At 45.9% G+C, this 24206-nt stretch overlaps 1 protein-coding gene across 1 annotated transcript in view; it reads left to right on the forward strand.

The window, feature by feature from the left end:
• The window catches only part of LOC135551638 (protein 4.1-like), a 131598-nt gene that overhangs the window by 48164 nt on the left and 59228 nt on the right, over positions 1-24206 (forward strand). Inside the window, exons 9-12 of the mRNA XM_064982822.1 lie at positions 8610-8762; positions 8948-9045; positions 10844-11019; positions 21721-21800. Of these exons, the coding sequence (XP_064838894.1) occupies positions 8610-8762; positions 8948-9045; positions 10844-11019; positions 21721-21800 (507 nt within the window). The remainder of the gene's footprint in view (positions 1-8609; positions 8763-8947; positions 9046-10843; positions 11020-21720; positions 21801-24206) is intronic.

The following is a 24206-nucleotide window of genomic DNA, read 5'->3' on the forward strand; positions in this document are numbered from 1 at the left end:
AGAGTTATGTCGGGCAGACCAGTCGTGGTGGTACGGGGGAGTTTTATAAGAGTCTGCTCAGGTTGAGGGCACAGCGGATAGAGTTATGTCGGCAGACCAGTCGTGGTGGTATGGCGGGGCGCGACATTGATGAGTAGAAGAGTCTGCTCTGACGGTTGACCCACAGCGGATGAAGCCAGTCGTGGTGAGGCAGTGATCGCTGAGATCCTGATTGAAAACAGCAGTGTATTTGGAGGGCAGGTTGGTCAGGATAATATCTATGGAGTTATGTCGGCAGACCAGTCGTGGTGGTACTTGGTAGTTTCCTTAATAAAGAGTCTGCTCTGACGGTTGAGGGCACAGCGGATGGAGTTATGTCGGCAGACCAGTCGTTTAGGTCGGCGGGCGCTAACAGTAGAAGAGTCTGCTCTGACGGTTGATGGCACAGCGGATGGAGTTATGTCGGCAGACCAGTCGTGGTGTCCAGGGCGGGGCGCTGGGTTAGAGAAGAGTCTGCTCTGACGGTTGAGGCACAGCGGATAGACTTATTCGGCAGACCAGTCGTTTTGGTAAAATTAGAAGCTCGAACTGCTTGGGCGGTTGAGGGCACAGCGGAAGAGTTTGACAGAGACTTTGCAGGCTATCTCTGGTGGTAGATTGCAACTCCTCCCCGTTGGCAGTTCTGCTCTGACGGAAAATGTTGTACAGTTGGGGATGGAAATGTCGGCAGACCAGTCGTGGTGGTGGCGGGCGCCTAAAGCTGCTCTGGGTTGAGGGCAGACAGTTATGTCGGCAAGGCGGGACATCAGGGTTGGTGGAGTGTGATTAAGCAGTGACTAAAACAAACTTAGGGAGGAGGCTTCTGATGCATGCATGAAAACCAAGCTCTTTTTCGGTTACAGAAGTCAACAAATGGAGTGCCTGGGGACAGACCAGTCGGGTGGTAACCTCCACATCACCCTGGAACAGATGGAGGAGTAGGATGTAGGTATGTAATAAGGCTATCGGGAGATGCGCCTGGCTAGGTGCGTTGGGGGCAGAGAATAAAATCAGCAGATTTCTGGCAGTGATGATCTGATGCAATAGGTCCAGAGCTTACGTCAACAGGATCCGTGGGGTAGTGGATTCAGTGGAGGCATCCTGGCACCGAGTGATCACAGAGTAGGCTGCATCTGGGCCTGGCTCAGGGCTATGCTGGAGGTGGGACAAAGTGGCAGCTATTTAAGAATGTCCACACACACACTACACACCACACACACACTAAGACAATAAGCAGAATGTCCACACTTCAGATTAGGAGGCAGGGGTTGTACTGGATGCGTAACACTGTTACAGTGTTATGTAAATCAAGGCATATTGACATTTGAGGGAGACATAAAGCGAGGTCATTCAGCAATCACAGGTGTTGACGTTGCTTCTTAAGCAATATGGGTAAGACAATCAACAGCTAATCAGCTAAGGCAACAACAACAGGTCAAATGGCAATGAATGGCCATGTACGGAGTGCAGACCAGGCCAGTTAACTACACACAGGGCCTGAGTTCAGGCTGGGACCAAGGTAACAGATAAACAAAAAATAGACAAAATGGAGTACCGTGATTAATGCCACAGTCCAACGCAGGCATCAGCCCAGGCCAAGGTGATCATAAGGTAACAGTGACAACCCAGCCAAGGTAATGGAACAGGAAACCCAGGCCAAGGTAACGTAGTTACAACCCAGGCCAAGGTAACGCAGAGATACAACCCAGGCCAAGGTAACGTAGAGATACAACCCAGGCCAAGGTAACGTAGAACAGTCCAGGCCAAGGTAACGGCAAAGGCCAAGGTAACGTAGGGATACAACCCAGGCCAAGGAACGTGGAGTTATGTTGGCAGGCCAAGGTAACGTGGTGGCCAAGGTGGTTAGTACAACCCAGGCCAAGGTAACGTGAGGGCACAACCCAGGCCAAGGTATGTTGGCAGACCAGTCCAAGGTGGTACGGCAGGGCGCGGGGTTAGTAGAATAGTCTGCTTTGACAAGGTTGAGGATACAACGGATAGAGTTATGTCGGCAGACCAGTCGTGGTGGAGATACAACCCAGGCCAAGGTAACGTTAGTAGAAAGTCTGCTCAAGGTTGAGGACAACCCAGCCAAGGATAGAGTTACAACCCAGGCCAAGGTAACGTGGTGATACAACCCAGGCCAAGGTAACGTAGAGTCATAACCCAGGCCAAGGTTAGTAGAAGAGTCTGCTCTGACGGTAACGAGGGATACAGCCCATGGCCAGTTATGTTGGCAGACCAGGCCAAGTGGTGGTACGGCCCAGGCCAAGGTAACGTAGAGATACAGTCTGGCCAAGGTAACGGTTGAGGGCACAGCGGATGGAGTTATGTCGGCAGACCAGGTAACGTGGTGGTACAACCCAGGCCAAGGTAAGTAGAAGAGTCTGCTCTGACGGTTGAGGGCACAACCCAGGCCAAGGTAACGTAATGTCAACAGGCCAAGGTCGTAGAGTGGTACCCAGGCCAGATAACGTGAGTGGTACAACCCAGGCCAAGGTTACGTAGAAGAGTCTGCTCTGACGGTTGCCAGGGTACAGCGGATGGAGTTATGTCGGCAGACCAGTCGTGGTGGTACAACCCAGGCCAAGGTTAGTAGAAGATCTGCTCTGGCCAGGTTGAGGGCACCCAGGCCAAGGATGGAGTTATGTCCCAGACCAGTCGTGGTGGTACCCAGGCCAAGGTAACGTAGGTTACAACCCAGGCCAAGGTAAGTAGTCAACCCAGGCCAAGGTAACGTAGAGATACAACCCAGGCCAAGGTAACGGAGTTACAACCCAGACCAGTCGTGGTGGTACAACCCAGGCCAAGGTAACGTAGAGATCAACCCAGGCCAAGGTAACGTGAGAGCAACCCAGCCAAGGTAACGGAGTTATGTCCCAGGCCAAGGTAACGTGGTGATACAACCCAGGCCAAGGTAACGTAGAGATACAACCCTGGCCAAGGTAACGAGGGATACAACCCAGGCCAAGGTATGTCGGCAACCCAGGCCAAGGTAACGGAGATACAACCCAGGCCAAGGTAATGTAGAGATCAACCCAGGCCAAGGTAACGTAGAGATACACAGGCCAAGGATGGAGTTATGTCGGCCAAGGTAACAGGCCAAGGTAACGGTACGTCATAACCCAGGCCAAGGTAACGTAGAACAGTCTGCTCAAGGTAAGGGAGATACAACCCAGGCCAAGGATAACGAGAGATATGTCCCAGGCCAAGGTAACGTGGTGATACAACCCAGGCCAAGGTAACGTAGAGAGTACAACCCAGGCCAAGGTTGAGGGCAACCCAGGCCAAGGTATGGAGTTATGTCCCAGGCCAAGGTAACGTAGAGTGGTAACCCAGGCCAAGGTAACGTAGAGTTACAACCCAGGCCAAGGTAACGTGGTTAAACCCAGGCCAAGGTAACGTAGTAGATACAACCCAGGCCAAGGTAACGAGATCACAACCCAGGCCAAGGTAACGTAGAGTGCAACCCAGGCAAGGTAACGGAGTTACAACCCAGGCCATAGGCAACCCAGGCCAGCAGAGTACAACCCAGTGCCAAGGTAACTGATGCAAAGGCCAGAGGTAACGTCAGAGGATCCCAGGCCAAGGTAACGTGGATTCTAGCCCAGTGCCAAGGTAACGGCTGAGATAGCCCAGGCCAAGGTAGGCTGGGAGGTACAACCCAGGCCAGGGCTAGAGATACAACCCATGCCAAGGTAACGTAGAGATACAACCCAGGCCAAGGTAACGTAGAGTCCACAACCCAGGCCAAGGTAACACATACAACCCAGGCCAAGGTAACGTAGAGATACAACCCAGGCCAAGGTAACGTAGAGATAGAGACCCAGGCCAAGGTATACGTAGAGCAGAATGTCCCAGGCCAAGGTAACTTCAGATACAACCCAGGCCAAGGTAACGTAGAGATACAACCCAGGCCAAGGTAACGTAGAGTCACCCCAGGCCAAGGTAACGTTATGAGATACAACCAGGCCAAGGTATGTAGAGATACAACCCAGCCAAGGTAACGTAGAGATACAACCCAGGCCAAGGTAATGCGTAGAGTCATTCATGCCAAGGTAACGTAGAGATACACACCAGGCCAAGGTAACGTAGAGATACAACCCAGGCCAAGGTAACGTAGTACAACCCAGGCCAAGGTAACGATGAGTCCAACCCAGGCCAAGGTAACGTATGGCCAACCCAGGCCAAGGTAACGTAGAGACAACCCAGGCCAAGGTAACGGAGTGGACCTGCAGGCCAAGGTAACGTAAGGTAACGTATACAACCCAGGCCAAGGTAACGTAGAGTTACAACCCAGGCCAAGGTAACGTAGAGATACAACCCAGGCCAAGGTAACGTAGAGTCACAACCCAGGCCAAGGTAACGTAGAGATACAACCCAGGCCAAGGTAACGTAGAGATACAACCCAGGCCAAGGTAACGTAGAGTCACAACCCAGGCCAAGGTAACGTAGAGATACAACCCAGGCCAAGGTAACGTAGAGTTACAACCCAGGCCAAGGTAACGTAGAGATACAACCCAGGCCAAGGTAACGTAGAGATACAACCCAGGCCAAGGTAACGTAGAGATACAACCCAGGCCAAGGTAATGTAGAGATAAAACCCAGGCCAAGGTAACGTAGAGTCATAACGTGAGATACAACCCAGGCCAAGGTAACGTAGAGATACAACCCAGGCCAAGGTAACGTAGAGTCATACAACCCAGGCCAAGGTAACGTAGAGATACAACCCAGGCCAAGGTAACGTAGAGTCACAACCCAGGCCAAGGTAATGTAGAACGTAGATACAACCCAGGCCAAGGTAACGTAGAGATACAACCCAGGCCAAGGTAACGTAGAGATACAACCCATGCCAAGGTAACGTAGAGCCAAGGTAACGTACAACCCAGGCCAAGGTAACGTAGAGATACAACCCAGGCCAAGGTAACGTAGAGATACAACCCAGGCCAAGGTAACGTAGAGATACAACCCAGGCCAAGGTAAACCCAGTAGAGATACAACCCAGGCCAAGGTAACGTAGAGATACAACCCAGGCCAAGGTAACGTAGAGATACCAACCCAGGCCAAGGTAACGTAGATACAACCCAGGCCAAGGTAACGTAGAGTTACAACCCAGGCCAAGGTAACGCCAAGGTAGAGATACAACCCAGGCCAAGGTAACGTAGAGATACAACCCAGGCCAAGGTAACGTAGAGATACAACCCAGGCCAAGGTAACGTAGAGATACAACCCAGGCCAAGGTAACGTAGAGATACAACCCCCAGGCCAAGGTAACGTAGAGATACAACCCAGGCCAAGGTAACGTAGAGATACAACCCAGGCCAAGGTAACGTAGAGATACAACCCAGGCCAAGGTAACGTAGAGATACAACCCAGGCCAAGGTAACGTAGAGATACAACCCAGGCCAAGGTAACGTAGGGCCAAGGTAACGTACAACCCAGGCCAAGGTAACGTAGAGATACAACCCAGGCCAAGGTAACGTAGAGATACAACCCAGGCCAAGGTAACGTAGAGATACAACCCAGGCCAAGGTAACGTAGAGATACAACCCAGGCCAAGGTAACGTAGAGATACAACCCAGGTAACGTAGAGATACAACCCAGGCCAAGGTAACGTAGAGATACAACCCAGGCCAAGGTAACGTAGAGGCCAAGGTAACGTAACCCAGGCCAAGGTAACGTAGGTACAACCCAGGCCAAGGTAACGAGATACAACCCAGGCCAAGGTAACGTAGAGATACAACCCAGGCCAAGGTAACGATACAACCCAGGCCAAGGTAATGTAGAGATACAACCCAGGCCAAGGTAACGTAGAGATACAACCCAGGCCAAGGTAACGTAGAGATACAACCCAGGCCAAGGTAACGTAGAGATACAACCCAGGCCAAGGTAACGTAGAGATCACAACCCAGGCCAAGGTAACGTAGAGATACAACCCAGGCCAAGGTAACGGAGATACAACCCAGGCCAAGGTAACGTAGAGATACAACCCAGGCCAAGGTAACGTAGATACAACCCAGGCCAAGGTAACGTAGAGATCACAACCCAGGCCAAGGTAGGTAACCCAGGCCAAGGTAACGTAGAGATACAACCCAGGCCAAGGTAACGTAGAGATACAACCCAGGCCAAGGTAACGTAGAGTACAACCCAGGCCAAGGTAACGTAGAGATACAACCCAGGCCAAGGTAACGTAGAGAACAACCCAGGCCAAGGTAACGTAGAGTTACAACCCATGCCAAGGTAAACCCAGGTAACGAGTTACAACCCAGGCCAAGGTAACGTAGAGATACAACCCAGGCCAAGGTAACGTAGAGATACAACCCAGGCCAAGGTAACGTAGAGATACAACCCAGGCCAAGGTAACGTAGAGATACAACCCCAGGCCAAGGCCAAGGTAACATAAGTCATACAACCCAGGCCAAGATAACGTAGAGATACAACCCAGGCCAAGGTAACGTAGAGATACAACCCAGGCCAAGGTAACGTAGAGTTACAACCCATGCCAAGGTAACGTAGAGATACAACCCAGGCCAAGGTAACGTAGAGATACAACCCAGGCCAAGGTAACGTAGAGATACAACCCAGGCCAAGGTAACGTAGAGATACAACCCAGGCCAAGGTAACGTAGAGATACAACCCAGGCCAAGGTATCGTAGAGATACAACCCAGGCCAAGGTAACGTAGAGTTACAACCCAGGCCAAGGTAACGTAGAGTTACAACCCAGGCCAAGGTAACGTAGAGATACAACCCAGGCCAAGGTAATGTAGAGTCATAACCCAGGCCAAGGTAACGTAGAGCTACAACTCAGGTCAAGGTAATGTAGAGTCATAACCCAGGCCAAGGTAATGTAGAGATACAACCCAGGCCAAGGTAATGTAGAGATACAACCCAGGCCAAGGTAACGTAGAGATACAACCCAGGCCAAGGTTATGTAGAGATACAATCCAGGCCAAGGTAACGTAACGTAGAGATACAACCCAGGCCAAGGTAATGTAGTCATAACCCAGGCCAAGGTAACGTAGAGATACAACCCAGGCCAAGGTAATGTAGAGATACAACCCAGGCCAAGGTAATGTAGAGATACAACCCAGGCCAAGGTAATGTAGAGTCATAACCCATGCCAAGGTAACGTAGAGTCACAACCCAGGCCAAGGTAACGTAGAGCTACAACCCAGGCCAAGGTAATGTAGAGTCACAACCCAGGCCAAGGTAATGTAGAGATACAACCCAGGCCAAGGTAACGTAGAGATACAACCCAGGCCCAGGCCAAGGTAACGTAGAGATACAACCCAGGCCAAGGTAACGTAGAGATACAACCCAGGCCAAGGTAACGTAGAGATACAACCCAGGCCAAGGTAATGTACAGTCATAACCCATGGCAAGGTAACGTAGAGATACAACCCAGGCCAAGGTATCGTAGAGATACAACCCAGGCCAAGGTAACGTAGAGATACAACCCAGGTAACGTAGAGATACAACCCATGCCAAGGTAACGTAGAGTTACAACCCAGGCCAAGGTAACGTAGAGATACAACCCAGGCCAAGGTAACGTAGAGATACAACCCAGGCCAAGGTAACGTAGAGATACAACCCAGGCCAAGGTAATGTAGAGATAAAACCCAGGTAACGTAGAGATACAACCCAGGTAACGTAGAGATACAACCCAGGCCAAGGTAACATACTGTAGGACCACAACCTCAGCCTGCACAGCATTACTCATTCAACACAGAATCTGACAGGCTCCATGTGGAGACTAGCTGACTAAAAAGTCAAAAGGAAGATGCTGTGTATTAACATCACATTGTTGTTGATGTTGTGAATATAAGTAGGTTCTAACTTGTTTTCAAATCTCAATCTGCAACCACTGTATTCAACCTCCATGTATGATGACGCGTTGGTAGGCGTGCAGGTGTTTCAGCCCAGATTGTCCCCCAGTGTCCTCCTGTCTGTCCACTGGAGGCCAGTTATATCACATCGGTCCTATTAACCACCGAGCAGAGTAGGCTTGATGATGAAGATATGGGTATGGGCATGCGTACCAAATGGCACCCTATTCCCTTCATAGCACACTACTTTTCACCAGGGCTCCTCAAAAGTAGTGCACTATATAGGGAATAGGGTGCCATTTGGGACGCAGGTATGGTATTTAACATGGTTATAGCACCCACCCACCTACCTCCTTGCCTGCTGCAGTGTAACCTGCGTCAGCTATGAAGTCAGTGTTTGTGTCTGTTCCCAAAAAGGGACAAACGCGTGCCTCTGTCAGAGCACAGATTTAGTAGCAGAAATGAGGTCAATCTGTTTGCATCAAAACGGGGGATTTAAAATAAAATATGGAAGTCATTATGCTGAAAGGGAGATGGATGCTGCCTCCCGGTGGATGGATGTTGTCATTGCATTAATACGCATGCCAAGTCAATGGTATAATGTCAGCAATCATGCAAATGGACATCTAGCTGTTGTATTCTCTGTTTTTGGGTGGTCTTTCTTTCTTACTCACTCACACACACACTCTTCCATCCTTTCTTTTTCTCTCCAATCTCTCTCTCTGCCTCTCCATCCTCCCCTCCCACCCCACCCCTGTCTCCAGGATCTAGATGGAGTGGATATTATGCTGGGTGTGTGTTCTGGGGGTTTGATGGTCTACAAGGACAAGCTGAGGATCAACCGTTTCCCCTGGCCCAAAGTGCTCAAGGTCTCCTACAAACGCAGCAGTTTCTTCATCAAGATACGCCCCTCAGAGGTCAACTTTATTTATGTGTTTGGTTGTTTATTTGGTTGTCTTTTAGCCCACAAGAGGCCTGATCTCCCAGGAGTCAGATAAACAGTATAGTAAGCATAAGTAAAAGTTAAGTTACATGTCAAATCAGTAGGTATAGTGGATCTAGTGCAGTGCTCCCATCATTCATATGCTTTTGTTTCCAACAGCTGGAGCATTACGAAAGCGCCATTGGTTTCAAACTGCCAAACTACAAGGCCTCCAAGAAGCTGTGGAAAGTGTGTGTGGAGCATCACACCTTCTTCAGGTAAGAGAACACACTGTTTGAAGCTCCCCGTGATAGGTTCTATCATTTTAACTTGTGAAGAACACCAAGTTATTATTTTATTGACAACGGTCCTTACAGTAGAAATACATTATTAGTATGGCTATATAGTAGTTATATGTAGTTTAGTTACTCACAATGACTAATACTGTATGTGGTTGTCTTACCTAACTTAGTTTAATGCACTGCTAAAATGTTAATGTAGTTAGCTATATTTAAAAGCTAAATTGTGACCAGCTCGATTTTGGGTATTTTGTAGCTACATTTGAAATTGTGTTTTTTGACATTGGATAAAAGTAGAGACTCAGAGCTAGAAAATGGTTTATTATACACTACAGTTGTAGTGGGAAAGTAATTCTGGGAAAGTAATTCTGCTGTTAAACGTTGATGAAATTGTAACCTCACTTTTGAGAAAATGGCCCTTGGATGTTTTGGTACACCTACTGGAGAGCTCTTCTTTGTCTACACCCATTCAGCATCGTTCGCACCCCCTAAAGCCTTAGCCCCACCCATCTCATTAAGGATTCACATATGAAGCCATGTACTAAACACCCAAAGATTTTAAGACTAAAGGCTGGTTTATACTATGGGGTGTTTTTTAAAGTTTAATCTGGAATGCCAGAGTGGGCCCAGAGTGAGCTCTGGGCGTTCGTAAACTCAGAGCGTTGTCAGATCGTCCGTTCATAAATTCAGAGTGTTTCACTCTCTGAGTATTCAGAGCGCACATTGTACGCTCTGGCTGAGGAGTAGGTTTGATCCGAGCATTCTGTCCCAAACAACAGCAGTCAAGCACCCAAACTAACTGGCTAACGTTGGCTAACTGGCTAGCTACTTCCAGACACAAATGAGAGAGCAGCTCCCTCTGACCATAGCAGAGCTGGTTAGGCTGTTTTTATGTTATCCAGAGTGTTGGTGACTGCAACTGTGCTGCTGGCTTCAATTTCATTTGTTTTTTTTTGCCAACTTTTACTGACACTGGCCATGTTCAACGGGTGTTGAGCGTTCGTAAATGTATCAGTTATTCTCCGCTCTGACACACTCAGACGAGAGTGCTCTGAAATCGGAGTAGATAGCCAGAGTGAATTTACCAGCTACGTCTGTCAACAGTTGTCACAGTGACATCATGAACATTCTATTGGAATGGTTAATTGCATAGTGGAGTCTTTTGTTAAGACATGTAGCTAGCTAGCTAAACAATGAACCATAATCCCAACTCATAACATTACTACCCTGCATTAATCTGCAGGTAGCTAACCAACCAGGTTCAATGTTAGCTAGCTAACATTAGGCTATAACTTGCAACGCAAATGGCTCTGAGATATGAATAATATAACTACACAGATCATACACGTAACGTTAGCTAGCGAGCCAGCCAGCTGACGTTAACTAGCTAGCTGACAGTACACTTTAACTTGAAATGGAAATGACTTTCTGACCAAATTTGAAACATGTAACATCTGAAAATGTAGCTATCTAGACTATCTTACCTGTATACATGGATTCACGTGTCTCCCTCCTTGTCAAGGATGCCATGGTTCCCCTTAGTTTGAATATGTGGAGACAGGTGTTTTATACAACAGCCTTCTATGTTTCCTCCTTTGGACTCTGTCTGCATATTTGCAATCAAACGGCAGAATTTTATATATTAGATTTATATATTTATAGAAATGTTCCTCTGTCCAGACTGACCTCTACTGAGGTGGCTACCACTCCCAGGAAGGTATATATTATATAGTTATAGATATATTTATATAAATGTTCCTCTGCCTCCTCTGTCCAGACTGACCTCTACTGAGGTGGCTACCACTCCCAGGAAGTTCCTAGCACTGGGTTCTAAGTTCCGCTACAGTGGGCGGACCCAGGCTCAGACCCGCCAGGCCAGCTCTATGATTGACAGGCCAGCCCCCCTGTTCCAACGCTCGGCCAGCAAGAGGAACTCACGCAGCCTGGACGAAGGTTTGTTGAATGGGACTGTGGGTGGGGTAGGGGTGTATGTGGAGAGAGAGTCTGACTTGTCCTGGTTTAACTCCAGCAAGATGTAAGTCTCTGTGTTTACTCCAGCCCCTTCAGAGAGGAAAGAAGAGGGTGACTAGTTACCACATCAACCACCCTCCTCTGTGGTAACATTACCTTGAATTCAACCACCTACATCTGTAGTAACATTACCTTGAATTCAGCCACCCTCCTCTGTAGTAACATTACCTTGAATTCAACCACCCTCCTCTGTGGTAACATTACCTTGAATTCAACCACCCTCCTCTGTAGTAACATTACCTTGAATTCAACCACCCTCCTCTGTAGTAAAATTACCTTGAATTCAACCACCTACATCTGTAGTAACATTACCTTGAATTCAACCACCATACATCTGTAGTAACATTACCTTGAATTCAACCACCATACATCTGTAGTAACATTACCTTGAATTCAACGACCCTACATCTGTAGTAACATTACCTTGAATTCAACCACCTACATCTGTAGTAACATTACCTTGAATTCAACCACCTACATCTGTAGTAACATTACATTCAGGTACAGTAACAGTACTGGCCCACTTCAGGGTTTATTAACCCTCTCTTCGCTGGTCTCTTCTCAACCTCTAACATGCTGACCAATCCGGCTCCTCACGTGCATCCACGTGTGCCATCGTGCGCATGTTGATTTTGTCTATACCCACCAGATGTGATCAATACACGCAGATTAAAAAATCAAAACTAACTGTGAACCAGCTATATTCATTTGGGGACAGGTCGGAAACACATGAAACATTCATGGACATTTAGCTAGCTTGCTGTTGCTAGTTAATTTGTCCGGGGAGATGAACATTGTGAAATGTACAAGGTCCTTTTTTTGCTGAATCTTTGTAGAATTCTGACCCATTTTGAATCACAAAAACATGTGTTCTTTACTCTGACAATTAATCCACAGATTAAAAGGGGAAACCACGTTAGTTTTTTGTTCATTTTCTTTGATTAATCTCTCCTCGTTCATTCTTCTTCTGTGGATTTTATATGGTGGTTAGCAACCAACTTTAAGGTACGTTACTGCCACCAACTGGACTGGAGTGTGGACCTCAGTTCATCTTTCAATCACCCACGTGGGTATATGCTCATACAAAACACTAAGTAGATGGGAGAGGCGGGACTTGCAGTGCGTCAAGCATCTAAAATTGAACTGAGTTCTATTTTAGCGCCTGGCTACACAGACACCAGTTGACGCACAAGCCGTTTGGATGAAATGATTGTATAACATGTATGTGTACATTTATTTTTGTAACGGTTGCACATGCAACGCGGGCGGATTGGTCAGCATGTAAGAGGCACAAGTCTTCTCCTCCTCTCCCCTCCTCTTCTCCTCTCCTCTTCTTCTCTCCCCTCCTCTCCTCCTTTCCCCTCCTCTCTCTCCCCTCCTCTCCTCCTTTCCCCTCCCCTCCTCCTCTCCTCCTTTCCCCTTCTCTCCTCTTCTCCTGTCCTCCTTTCCCTCCTCTCCCCTCCTCTCCTCTCCCCTCCCCTCTCCTCCTTTCCTCTCCCCTCCTCTCCTCCTCTCCTCCTTTCCTCTCCTTTCCCCTCCTCTCCTCCTTTCCCCTCCTCTCCTCCTCTCCTCGTTTGTTATTCAACCGCTCCCCATAACATTGGGTTGTATTTCTGCTGACAGCATAAGGCAGGCAGGGCACAAGCCAGTGATTACATGTTATCACACAAAACAGCTTCAATGTCTTACTCCCTGTGGGCTCAGGCAGCCTCCACCTGCCACCTAACTGCTGCTGCTACCATTCTCACACTCAGGGCCCGGTTTCCCCATAGCGATGGAACTCACGCTTGCGAGTGTTTTAACAATCCATCTTTCCTACAACGGCTGACGATGTAACATGCGTTTCCCAAAACACCAGGCAGCGAGAACATTTGCTAAGTTGGAGCATGTGTCGATACCTATAGGATTGAGAGAAAGGAAGCGCTGCTCTCGGATCAGCTTTCTCCATTCAAATCTAACATTAACATTAGAATTATTCCACAATACTGACAACGGATCAGGATGATAAAACAGGACTGTTCTGTTGTATCCTGGAGGTGACCTCATACCTAACCTGAATAACTCTGAGGACGGTTCTGTTGTATTCTGGAGGTGACCTCATACCTAACCTGAATAACTCTGAGGACGGTTCTGTTGTATTCTGGAGGTGACCTCATACCTAACCTGAATAACTCTGAGGACGGTTCTGTTGTATCCTGGAGGTGACCTCATACCTAACCTGAATAACTCTGAGGAAGGTTCTGTTGTATCCTGGAGGTGACCTCATACCTAACCTGAATAACTCTGAGGACGGTTCTGTTGTATCCTGGAGGTGACCTCATACCTAACCTGAATAACTCTGAGGACGGTTCTGTTGTATCCTGGAGGTGACCTCATACCTAACCTGAATAACTCTGAGGACGGTTCTGTTGTATCCTGGAGGTGACCTCATACCTAACCTGAATAACTCTGAGGACAGTTCTGTTGTATCCTGGAGGTGACCTCATACCTAACCTGAATAACTCTGAGGAAGGTTCTGTTGTATCCTGGAGGTGACCTCATACCTAACCTGAATAACTCTGAGGACAGTTCTGTTGTATCCTGGAGGTGACCTCATACCTAACCTGAATAACTCTGAGGACAGTTCTGTTGTATCCTGGAGGTGACCTCATACCTAACCTGAATAACTCTGAGGACGGACCTGTTGTATCCTGGAGGTGACCTCATACCTAACCTGAATAACTCTGAGGACAGTTCTGTTGTATCCTGGAGGTGACCTCATACCTAACCTGAATAACTCTGAGGACAGTTCTGTTGTATCCTGGAGGTGACCTCATACCTAACCTGAATAACTCTGAGGAGGGACCTGTTGTATCCTGGAGGTGACCTCATACCTAACCTGAATAACTCTGAGGACGGTTCTGTTGTATCCTGGAGGTGACCTCATACCTAACCTGAATAACTCTGAGGACGGTTCTGTTGTATCCTGGAGGTGACCTCATACCTAACCTGAATAACTCTGAGGAGGGACCTGTTGTATCCTGGAGGTGACCTCATATCTAACCTGAATAACTCTGAGGACGGTTCTGTTGTATTCTGGAGGTGACCTCATACCTAACCTAAATAACTCTGAGGAAGGTTCTGTTGTATCCTGGAGGTGACCTCATACCTAACCTGAATAACTCTGAGGACGGACCTGTTGTATCCTGGAGGTGACCTCATACCTAACCTGAATAACTCTGAGGACAGTTCTGTTGTATCCTGGAGGTGACCTCATACCTAACCTGAATAACTCTGAGGACAGTTCTGTTGTATCCTGGAGGTGACCTCATACCTAACCTGAATAACTCTGAGGACAGTTCTGTTGTATCCTGGAGGTGACCTCATACCTAACCTGAATAACTCTGAGGACGGACCTGTTGTATCCTGGAGGTGACCTCATACCTAACCTGAATAACTCTGAGGACAGTTCTGTTGTATCCTGGAGGTGACCTCATACCTAACCTGAATAACTCTGAGGACAGTTCTGTTGTATCCTGGAGGTGACCTCATACCTAACCTGAATAACTCTGAGGACAGTTCTGTTGTATCCTGGAGGTGACCTCATACCTAACCTGAATAACTCTGAGGACAGTTCTGTTGTATCCTGGAGGTGACCTCATACCTAACCTGAATAACTCTGAGGACGGACCTGTTGTATCCTGGAGGTGACCTCATACCTAACCTGAATAACTCTGAGGACGGACCTGTTGTATCCTGGAGGTGACCTCATATCTAACCTGAATAACTCTGAGGACGGACCTGTTGTATCCTGGAGGTGACCTCATACCTAACCTGAATAACTCTGAGGACGGTTCTGTTGTATCCTGGAGGTGACCTCATACCTAACCTGAATAACTCTGAGGACAGTTCTGTTGTATCCTGGAGGTGACCTCATACCTAACCTGAATAACTCTGAGGACGGTTCTGTTGTATTCTGGAGCTGACCTCATACCTAACCTGAATAACTCTGAGGACGGTTCTGTTGTATCCTGGAGGTGACCTCATACCTAACCTGAATAACTCTGAGGACGGTTCTGTTGTATTCTGGAGCTGACCTCATACCTAACCTGAATAACTCTGAGGACGGTTCTGTTGTATCTTCTGAAGCTGATCTCATCCTGGACCTCCTACTGTGTGCTGGCTACAGATGATCCTTTTGGGGCTCCCAGGTGGCGCAGTGGTCTAAGGGAATGCATCTCAGTGCTAGAGGCATCACTACAGACCCTGGTTCGATTTCAGGGTGTATCACAACCGGCCTTGATTGGGAGTCCCATAGGGTGGCGCACAATTGACCCAGCGTCGTCCGGGTTAGGGTTTGGCTGGGTCGGCCGTCATTGTAAACAAGAATTTGTTCTTAACTGACTTGCCTAGTTAAATAAAGGAAAAATATGATGGCCAACCAGTACAGTGAGCTGAACAGTGTGTGATGGCCAACCAGTCCAGTGAGCTGAACAGTGTGATGGCCAACCAGTACAGTGAGCTGAACAGTGTGATGACCAACCAGTACAGTGAGCTGAACAGTGTGTAATGGCCAACCAGTACAGTGAGCTGAACAGTGTGTGATGGCCAACCAGTCCAGTGAGCTGAACAGTATGTGATGGCCAACCAGTCCAGTGAGCTGAATAGTGTGATGGCCAACCAGTCCAGTGAGCTGAACAGTATGTGATGGCCAACCAGTACAGTGAGCTGAACAGTGTGATGGCCAACCAGTCCAGTGAGCTGAATAGTGTGTGATGGCCAACCAGTACAGTGAGCTGAACAGTCTGATGGCCAACCAGTACAGTGAGCTGAATAGTGTGTGATAGCCAACCAGTCCAGTGAGCTGAACAGTGTGATGGCCAACCAGTACAGTGAGCTGAACAGTGTGATGGCCAACCAGTCCAGTGAGCTGAATAGTGTGTGATGGCCAACCAGTACAGTGAGCTGGACAGTGTGATGGCCAACCAGTACAGTGAGCTGAACAGTGTGTGATGGCCAACCAGTCCAGTGAGCTGAACAGTATGTGATGGTCAACCAGTACAGTGAGCTGAACAGTATGTGATGGCCAACCAGTCCAGTGAGCTGAACAGTGTGTGATGGCCAACCAGTCCAGTGAGCTGAACAGTGTGATGGTCAACCAGACTAGTGGAACTTGTTTATCTATTCTCCTAAATTGACTAGAGGAGCTTGTTTATATATTCTCCTGAATTGACTAGAGGAGCTTGTCAATCTATTCTCCTGAACTGAGGACTTGAGGAGCTCGTTTATCTATTCTCCTGAACTGCATCTGAACTGTGAATTTCAGGACTTGCTCTGTCAGCTTTTGACTCTAAGCTCAATGTTGCCACCCACTGGTCTCTATAGCACAGTGCAGTAAACTGTTGTTATTCTGTCTTGTTCATGGCCCCAGCTGTTACTTTTCAAGGACCGAAATACTTTTCTAGTCCTCTAATCATCATTTTCCTAATCGTTAATCACAACCTTTTTACTTACATTGATGTAATTTTAGCAGACGCTCTTATCCAGAGAGACTTACAGGAGCTCAAGGGCACAGACAGACACTCTTATCCAGAGAGACTTACAGGAGCTCAAGGGCACAGACACTCTTATCCAGAGAGACTTACAGGAGCTCAAGGGCACAGACAGACACTCTTATCCAGAGAGACTTACAGGAGCTCAAGGGCACAGACAGACACTCTTATCCAGAGAGACTTACAGGAGCTCAAGGGCACAGACAGACACTCTTATCCAGAGAGACTTACAGGAGCTCAAGGGCACAGACAGACACTCTTATCCAGAGAGACTTACAGGAGCTCAAGGGCACAGACAGACGCTCTTATCCAGAGAGACTTACAGGAGCTCAAGGGCACAGACAGATACTCTTATCCAGAGAGACTTACAGGAGCTCAAGGGCACAGACAGACACTCTTATCCAGAGAGACTTACAGGAAATCAAGGGTACAGACAGACACTCTTATCCAGAGAGACTTACAGGAGCTCAAGGGCACAGACAGACACTCTTATCCAGAGAGACTTACAGGAGCTCAAGGGCACAGACAGACACTCTTATCCAGAGAGACTTACAGGAGCTCAAGGGCACAGACAGACGCTCTTATCCAGAGAGACTTACAGGAGCTCAAGGGCACAGACAGACACTCTTATCCAGAAAGACTTACAGGAGCTCAAGGGCACAGACAGACACTCTTATCCAGAGAGACTTACAGGAGCTCAAGGGTACAGACAGACGCTCTTATCCAGAGAGACTTACAGGAGCTCAAGGGCACAGACAGACACTCTTATCCAGAGAGACTTACAGGAGCTCAAGGGCACAGACAGACGCTCTTATCCAGAGAGACTTACAGGAGCTCAAGGGTACAGACAGACACTCTTATCCAGAGAGACTTACAGGAGCTCAAGGGCACAGACAGACACTCTTATCCAGAGAGACTTACAGGAGCTCAAGGGCACAGACAGACGCTCTTATCCAGAGAGACTTACAGGAGCTCAAGGGCACAGACAGACACTCTTATCCAGAGAGACTTACAGGAGCTCAAGGGTACAGACAGACACTCTTATCCAGAGAGACTTACAGGAGCTCAAGGGCACAGACAGACACTCTTATCCAGAGAGACTTACAGGAGCTCAAGGGCACAGACAGATTTTTCTTCTACTCGGCTCGGAGATTCCAACCAACGGCCTTTCGGGTACTATCTCAACGCTCGTAACTGCTAGGCTACCTACCTGCGTTACTGTAATAACTACTGCTCCTCCAACAGCTGTTGACGTTCCTGCTGAGGTGGGGTAGGTGGGTTGCAGGTCACAAATCAAAGAAAATCGATTTATATAGCCTTTCGTACATCAGCTGATATCTCAAAAGTGCTGTACAGAAACCCAGCCTAAAACCCCAAACAGCAAGCAATGCAGGTGTAGAAGCACGGGAGAGAAGGATATCAGGTTCGTTCTGCTAGGTCATCAGACCTCCGTGCCATTATTGAGACACTCGGCTTGCTACACTGTGAGTCCTGACTCCTCAAGAGTTTTATTCCTTAGACAACTGTTGTTATTTTATCTTTATTTAACCGGTAGTCATTGAGGAATGTCTTTGAGGTCAGGAGACTTCTTCCTCTATGGAGATCATGAAAAGTCCTATTAAAACTAAAAGCTGAATGTGGTTGGTTGGCATGGTAGCTGTTTCATGATTGACAACTGGCCTTCTTCCCAGTCACGTCATCTCCGGTTGAGCAACATCCCCGTCAGGTTAAGCACGAGGCTGTCACGGATACAGAGAGAAGACATGGTGTCATGATAAAGAAGAACCAGGAGGACATCCAGGAGGACATCCAGGAGGAGAACCAGGAAGGAGGAAGAGGAAACCAGTGTTTTGTGCTGATGAGGCACACTTCCTTAGAGTGGTGTGGAAGAGGGTGGAGCTGAGGCCACTGACCAGGAGAGTAAGATGTGTGGTGGACTGAACCAAACTACAGTGGGTAGAGGTGGGATGATGATTGTTTTTTGTTGTTGGACAAGCGTGTCTATTTGAAACCACCAGGTACTGAATGATTTGGCCACGCTTTGTTTGCCACAGCTCCTCCTTCTAAAGGGTGTCCAAAATTCTGGTAATTTTTTCAAAATGTTGGAATTTTTTGTAACATTCCGGTAATTTTTTCAAAATTCTCAGGTTTTCCAGAAATCCTGGTTGGATGTTTCCCGGAATCAGGGGGGAATAAGCAGGAAATCCGGGAATCTTCCAGCCGGGATTTCTGGAAAACCTGTGAATTTTGTCAAGGTTCTTGAATTCTGCTCAACATAACCCTGCTGTAGCTTAACCAACCTCGGCATCATCAGCATGCTCTGTGTCTGTTCCACCCTGTTCCAACCTCCACCACTCACTGATGGTTTGTGCTGCTGGACCACGATCCGCCTGCATCACTCATACCACCACCCCCAGGTAGCTATGGGAAGAGCAACTTACTGACCCATTGCTTACTCGCCCAGGAAATGACCTTGCGGTTGTCTCAAGCTTGACAAGCTGCTCGACATGTCTGCTGGGATATTATGTGGCTTTGCTTTGGATCCTGAGAAACCCCAAGCACATACAGGAAGTCGATTTTGAAGGAGAGCCCTCCACCCTGCGCTTACTCACCCAGGAACTGACCTTGTTTTTCAAGAGACAACGCCAGACTTAACAACTCGACATGCCTGCTGGGATATGTGGCTTTGCTTTGGTTCCTGAGGACAATGTTACATTATTAGCTATGGCAGCCGCTGAGCCTGTGTGTGAGCTAAATAAAAATCATTATGACTTCCTGTGGGATCCCGTCAGTCCCAAGACACCCACGGTTCTGTGAGGTAAATGGCAGGAGACTTAAAACAACTCTACGACGCAACAGTAGAAGTCAGAATCGTCTTAACTTTCACAAGTGGGAACTTCTTATTGAGAGGATAGGATAGCATAGCATTTCCCCCCTACGCTTCTCTTATAATAACCACAGCTCCATATTGTCTGTGTCTTCCTCTGAAATCCTTTTTTGCTGAGCTATGGATCTGATTGTTCTGGCCTCGTTGTGTTCTGGGCTTTTTGTGTTCTAGACTCGTTGTGTTCTGGCCTTTTTATGTTCTGGGCTCGTTGTGTTCTGGCCTCGTTGTGTTCTAGCCTCGTTGTGTTCTGGCCTTTTTGTGTTCTGTCCTCGTTGTGTTCTGGCCTCGTTGTGTTCTGGCCTCGTTGTGTTCTCACTTGGCTTTGCAGCAGCTTTTACAAAGAAGATTTCTACCTCTATAGACGTATCACACTTTGTGTGGTCACATGACACCAGTCTCAGGCCACGTAGGATTCTGTCTCTGATTTGATTCTCACTCTCTTCAGTGCCAGTGATGTTTGACTGGTTTGAGTTGTTTGGATCGTTCACCTCCTACTCCCAAGGGCCTGTTCCATTTGTCACGTCGTCCATCCTTACAGGTACACGCTCTAGTCTATGTCGTTTCGCTGCGCCCTAGTGGTCGCACGAGGAACTGCCTTCAATAAGGTGCGAGTGTGTGCGCGTGTATGTGCGAGTGTCGTTGTGTTGAGTATGTCATTATGTTGTGTTGAGTATGTCATTATGTTGTGTTGAGTATGTCATTATGTTGTGTTGAGTATGTCATTATGTTGTGTTGAGTATGTCATTATGTTGTGTTGAGTATGTCATTATGTTATGTTGAGTATGTCATTATGTTGTGTTGAGTATGTCATTATGTTGTGTTGAGTATGTCATTATGTTGTGTTTATGAGTATGTCATTATGCTGTGTTGAGTATGTCATTATGTTGAGTGTCATTATGTTGAGTATGTCATTATGTTGTGTTGATAATGTCATTATGCTGTGTTGAGTATGTCATTATGCTGTGTTGAGTGTCATTATGTTGAGTGTCATTATGTTGAGTGTCATTATGTTGAGTATGTCATTATGTTGTGTCATTATGTTGAGTGTTGAGTGTCATTATGTTGAGTGTCATTATGTTGAGTTGTTGAGTGTCATTATGTTGAGTGTCATTATGTTGAGTGTCATTATGTTGAGTGTCATTATGTCATGTGTGTGAGTATGTCATTATGTTGTGTTGAGTATGTCATTATGTTGTGTTGAGTATGTCATTATGTTGAGTGTCATTGTGTTGAGTGTCATTATGTTGAGTGTCATTATGTTGAGTGTCATTATGTTGAGTGTCATTATGTTGAGTGTCATTGTGTTGAGTGTCATTATGTTGAGTGTCATTATGTTGAGTGTCATTATGTTGAGTGTCATTATGTTGAGTGTCATTGTGTTGAGTGTCATTATGTTGAGTGTCATTATGTTGAGTGTCATTATGTTGAGTGTCATTATGTTGAGTGTCATTATGTTGAGTGTCATTGTGTTGAGTGTCATTATGTTTGTCATTCTGTTGAGTGTCATTTGTTTTCATTTCTGAGTGTCATTGTGTTGAGTCTTGAGTGTCATTGTGTTGAGTGTCCCTTATGTTGAGTGTCATTATGTTGAGTGTCATTATGTTGAGTGTCATTATGTTGAGGATGAGTATGTCATCATGCTGAGTTTGGTATGCTGAGTGCTCCCATTATGCCCCCGTTTGGTATGCTGAGTGTGAGTATGCTGAGTTTGGTATGCTGAGTGTGAGTATGCTGAGTATGTCATTATGCTGAGTGTGAGTCACGCTGAGTGTGAGTATGCTGAGTTGGAGAGTATGCTGAGTGTGAAGATGCTGAGCTCCAGACCACAGTCCACCCCAGAGTTCAGTATGCTGAGTATGTCATTATGCTGAGTGTGAGAGTTGCCATGCTGAGTTTCTATCAGCGGTACTACAGAACACATTGTACAGTATTTAATTGGAGACTGACTGAACCAGGGTTGATTAAACTGAGTGTGAGTATGCTGAGTGTAAGTAAATGGCTAGCAACAAATTTGATGCTGAGTGTGAGTATACAGAAACCTGATGTACATACTGCAGGTTTTATGGTTCCTCTTTAATAACTTGGATGTGATTTATTTTAACCATTTCTCCTTCTCCTCTCAGAGGTTCTACTTCCCTATTTTAACTCCTTTCTATCCTCTCCCTCATCTCCTCCTCCCTCCTCTCCTCCCAGAGGTTTATACAGCCATGGTGTCCACTCCAGACAAGAGCATCCTATTTAGTCAGTGCTCCCATTATGTCCCACTATTTAATCCAGGGATGCCAGTATGCCCCCTTTGACTTCTGCCCTGCCCCTATTTAAACAGTGGTTTATACAGTATCCACCGCGCAGGGCCGCCAGTCACGCTTTAGCAGAGAGGGCAGTATCACTATTGAATACCATCCAGGAAGAGACCAGAGGTGATACAGTATCAAGGTAACAGAGGTTTAGGTACAGTCTCCAAGACACAGAGCTCCAGACCACAGTCCACCCCAGAGTTCATACAGGTATTTCACTCACAAATACACTCACAGAATCAGAGGACACACTGCAACTCTCTTGAGAGTTGCCAAACTGCATGACACACTATTTCTATCAGCGGTACTACAGAACACATTGTACAGTATTTAATTGGAGACTGACTGAACCAGGGTTGATTAAACAGAGGTTGATACTACATAGCGTAACAAAATGGTTTAGCAACAAATTTAAATGCCAGACAACAGTTCACATGTACATGTGTAGGTTTTATACAGTATCACTATTTAATAACAGAGGTTTATACAGTATCACTATTTAATAACAGAGGTTTATACAGTATCACTATTTAATAACAGAGGTTTATACAGTATCACTATTTAATAACAGAGGTTGATACAGTATCACTATTTAATAACAGAGGTTTATACAGTATCGCTATTTAAACAGAGGTTGATACAGTATCACTATTTAATAACAGAGGTTGATACAGTATCACTATTTAATAACAGAGGTTGATACAGTATCACTATTTAAACAGAGGTTTATACAGTATCGCTATTTAATAACAGAGGTTGATACAGTATCGCTATTTAAACAGAGGTTTATACAGTATCGCTATTTAATAACAGAGGTTTATACAGTATCACTATTTAATAACAGAGGTTGATACAGTATCACTATTTAAAACAGAGGTTTATACAGTATCACTATTTAAACAGAGGTTTATACAGTATCACTATTTAATAACAGAGGTTTATACAGTATCACTATTTAAACAGAGGTTTATACAGTATCGCTATTTAATAACAGAGGTTTATACAGTATCACTATTTAATAACAGAGGTTGATACAGTATCACTATTTAAACAGAGGTTGATACAGTATCACTATTTAATAACAGAGGTTTATACAGTATCACTATTTAAACAGAGGTTTATACAGTATCACTATTTAATAACAGAGGTTGATACAGTATCACTATTTAAACAGAGGTTTATACAGTATCAGAATAACAGAGGTTTATACAGTATCACTATTTAAAACAGAGGTTTATACAGTATCGCTATTTAATAACAGAGGATGATACAGTATCACTATTTAAACAGAGGTTGATACAGTATCACTATTTAATAACAGAGGTTGATACAGTATCACTATTTAATAACAGAGGTTTATACAGTATCACTATTTAATAACAGAGGTTGATACAGTATCACTATTTAATAACAGAGGTTGATACAGTATCACTATTTAATAACAGAGGTTGATACAGTATCACTATTTAATAACAGAGGTTATACAGTATCACTATTTAATAACAGATATACAGTATCACTATTTAATAACAGAGGTTGATACAGTATCACTTTTAATAACAGAGGTTGAAAGTATCACTATTTAATAACAGAGGTTGATACAGTAGATTATCATGTGGGTGTACCTATAGCCCGTGCTCCAGTTAGAGCGCAGCAGCGCCGCCCTGTTTATACAGCAGACCACTGTAGTATCACGTGAGCTCTGAGCTGTCTGTGTTTATATGCCACCACTGCAGAGGGAGGGAGCCAGGAGGAGTAGGCATCATGCCCCTGCAGTCACCACCACCACCACCAATGGGACAGAGAGAGAGAGAAAGAGCAGGTATTTAATAACAGAGGTTTATACAGTATCACCTTTAATCAGAGGTTGATACAGTATCACTATTTAAAACAGAGGTTTATACAGTATCACTTTTAATAACGAGGTTTATACAGTTAGCACAGCATGAGACGCATGTATTACTGTCTGTCTGACTAAAATATATGTTTTATAGTACCACTAGACATGTATTACTGTCTGTCTGACTAAAATATATGTTTTATAGTACCACTAGACATGTATTACTGTTTGTCTGACTAAAATATACATTTTATAGTACCACTAGACATGTATTACTGTCTATCTGACTAAAATATATGTGTTATAGTACCACTAGACATGTATTACTGTCTATCTGACTAAAATATACGTTTTATAGTAACACTAGACATGTATTACTGTCTATCTGACTAAAATATACGTTTTATAGTACCACTAGACATGTATTACTGTCTATCTGACTAAAATATATGTGTTATAGTACCACTAGACATGTATTACTGTCTATCTGACTAAAATATATGTGTTATAGTACCACTATACATGTATTACTGTCTATCTGACTAAAATATATG

This window comes from Oncorhynchus masou, chromosome 13 (assembly GCF_036934945.1).
Source record: "Oncorhynchus masou masou isolate Uvic2021 chromosome 13, UVic_Omas_1.1, whole genome shotgun sequence".
Taxonomy (NCBI): Eukaryota; Metazoa; Chordata; class Actinopteri; order Salmoniformes; family Salmonidae; genus Oncorhynchus; species Oncorhynchus masou.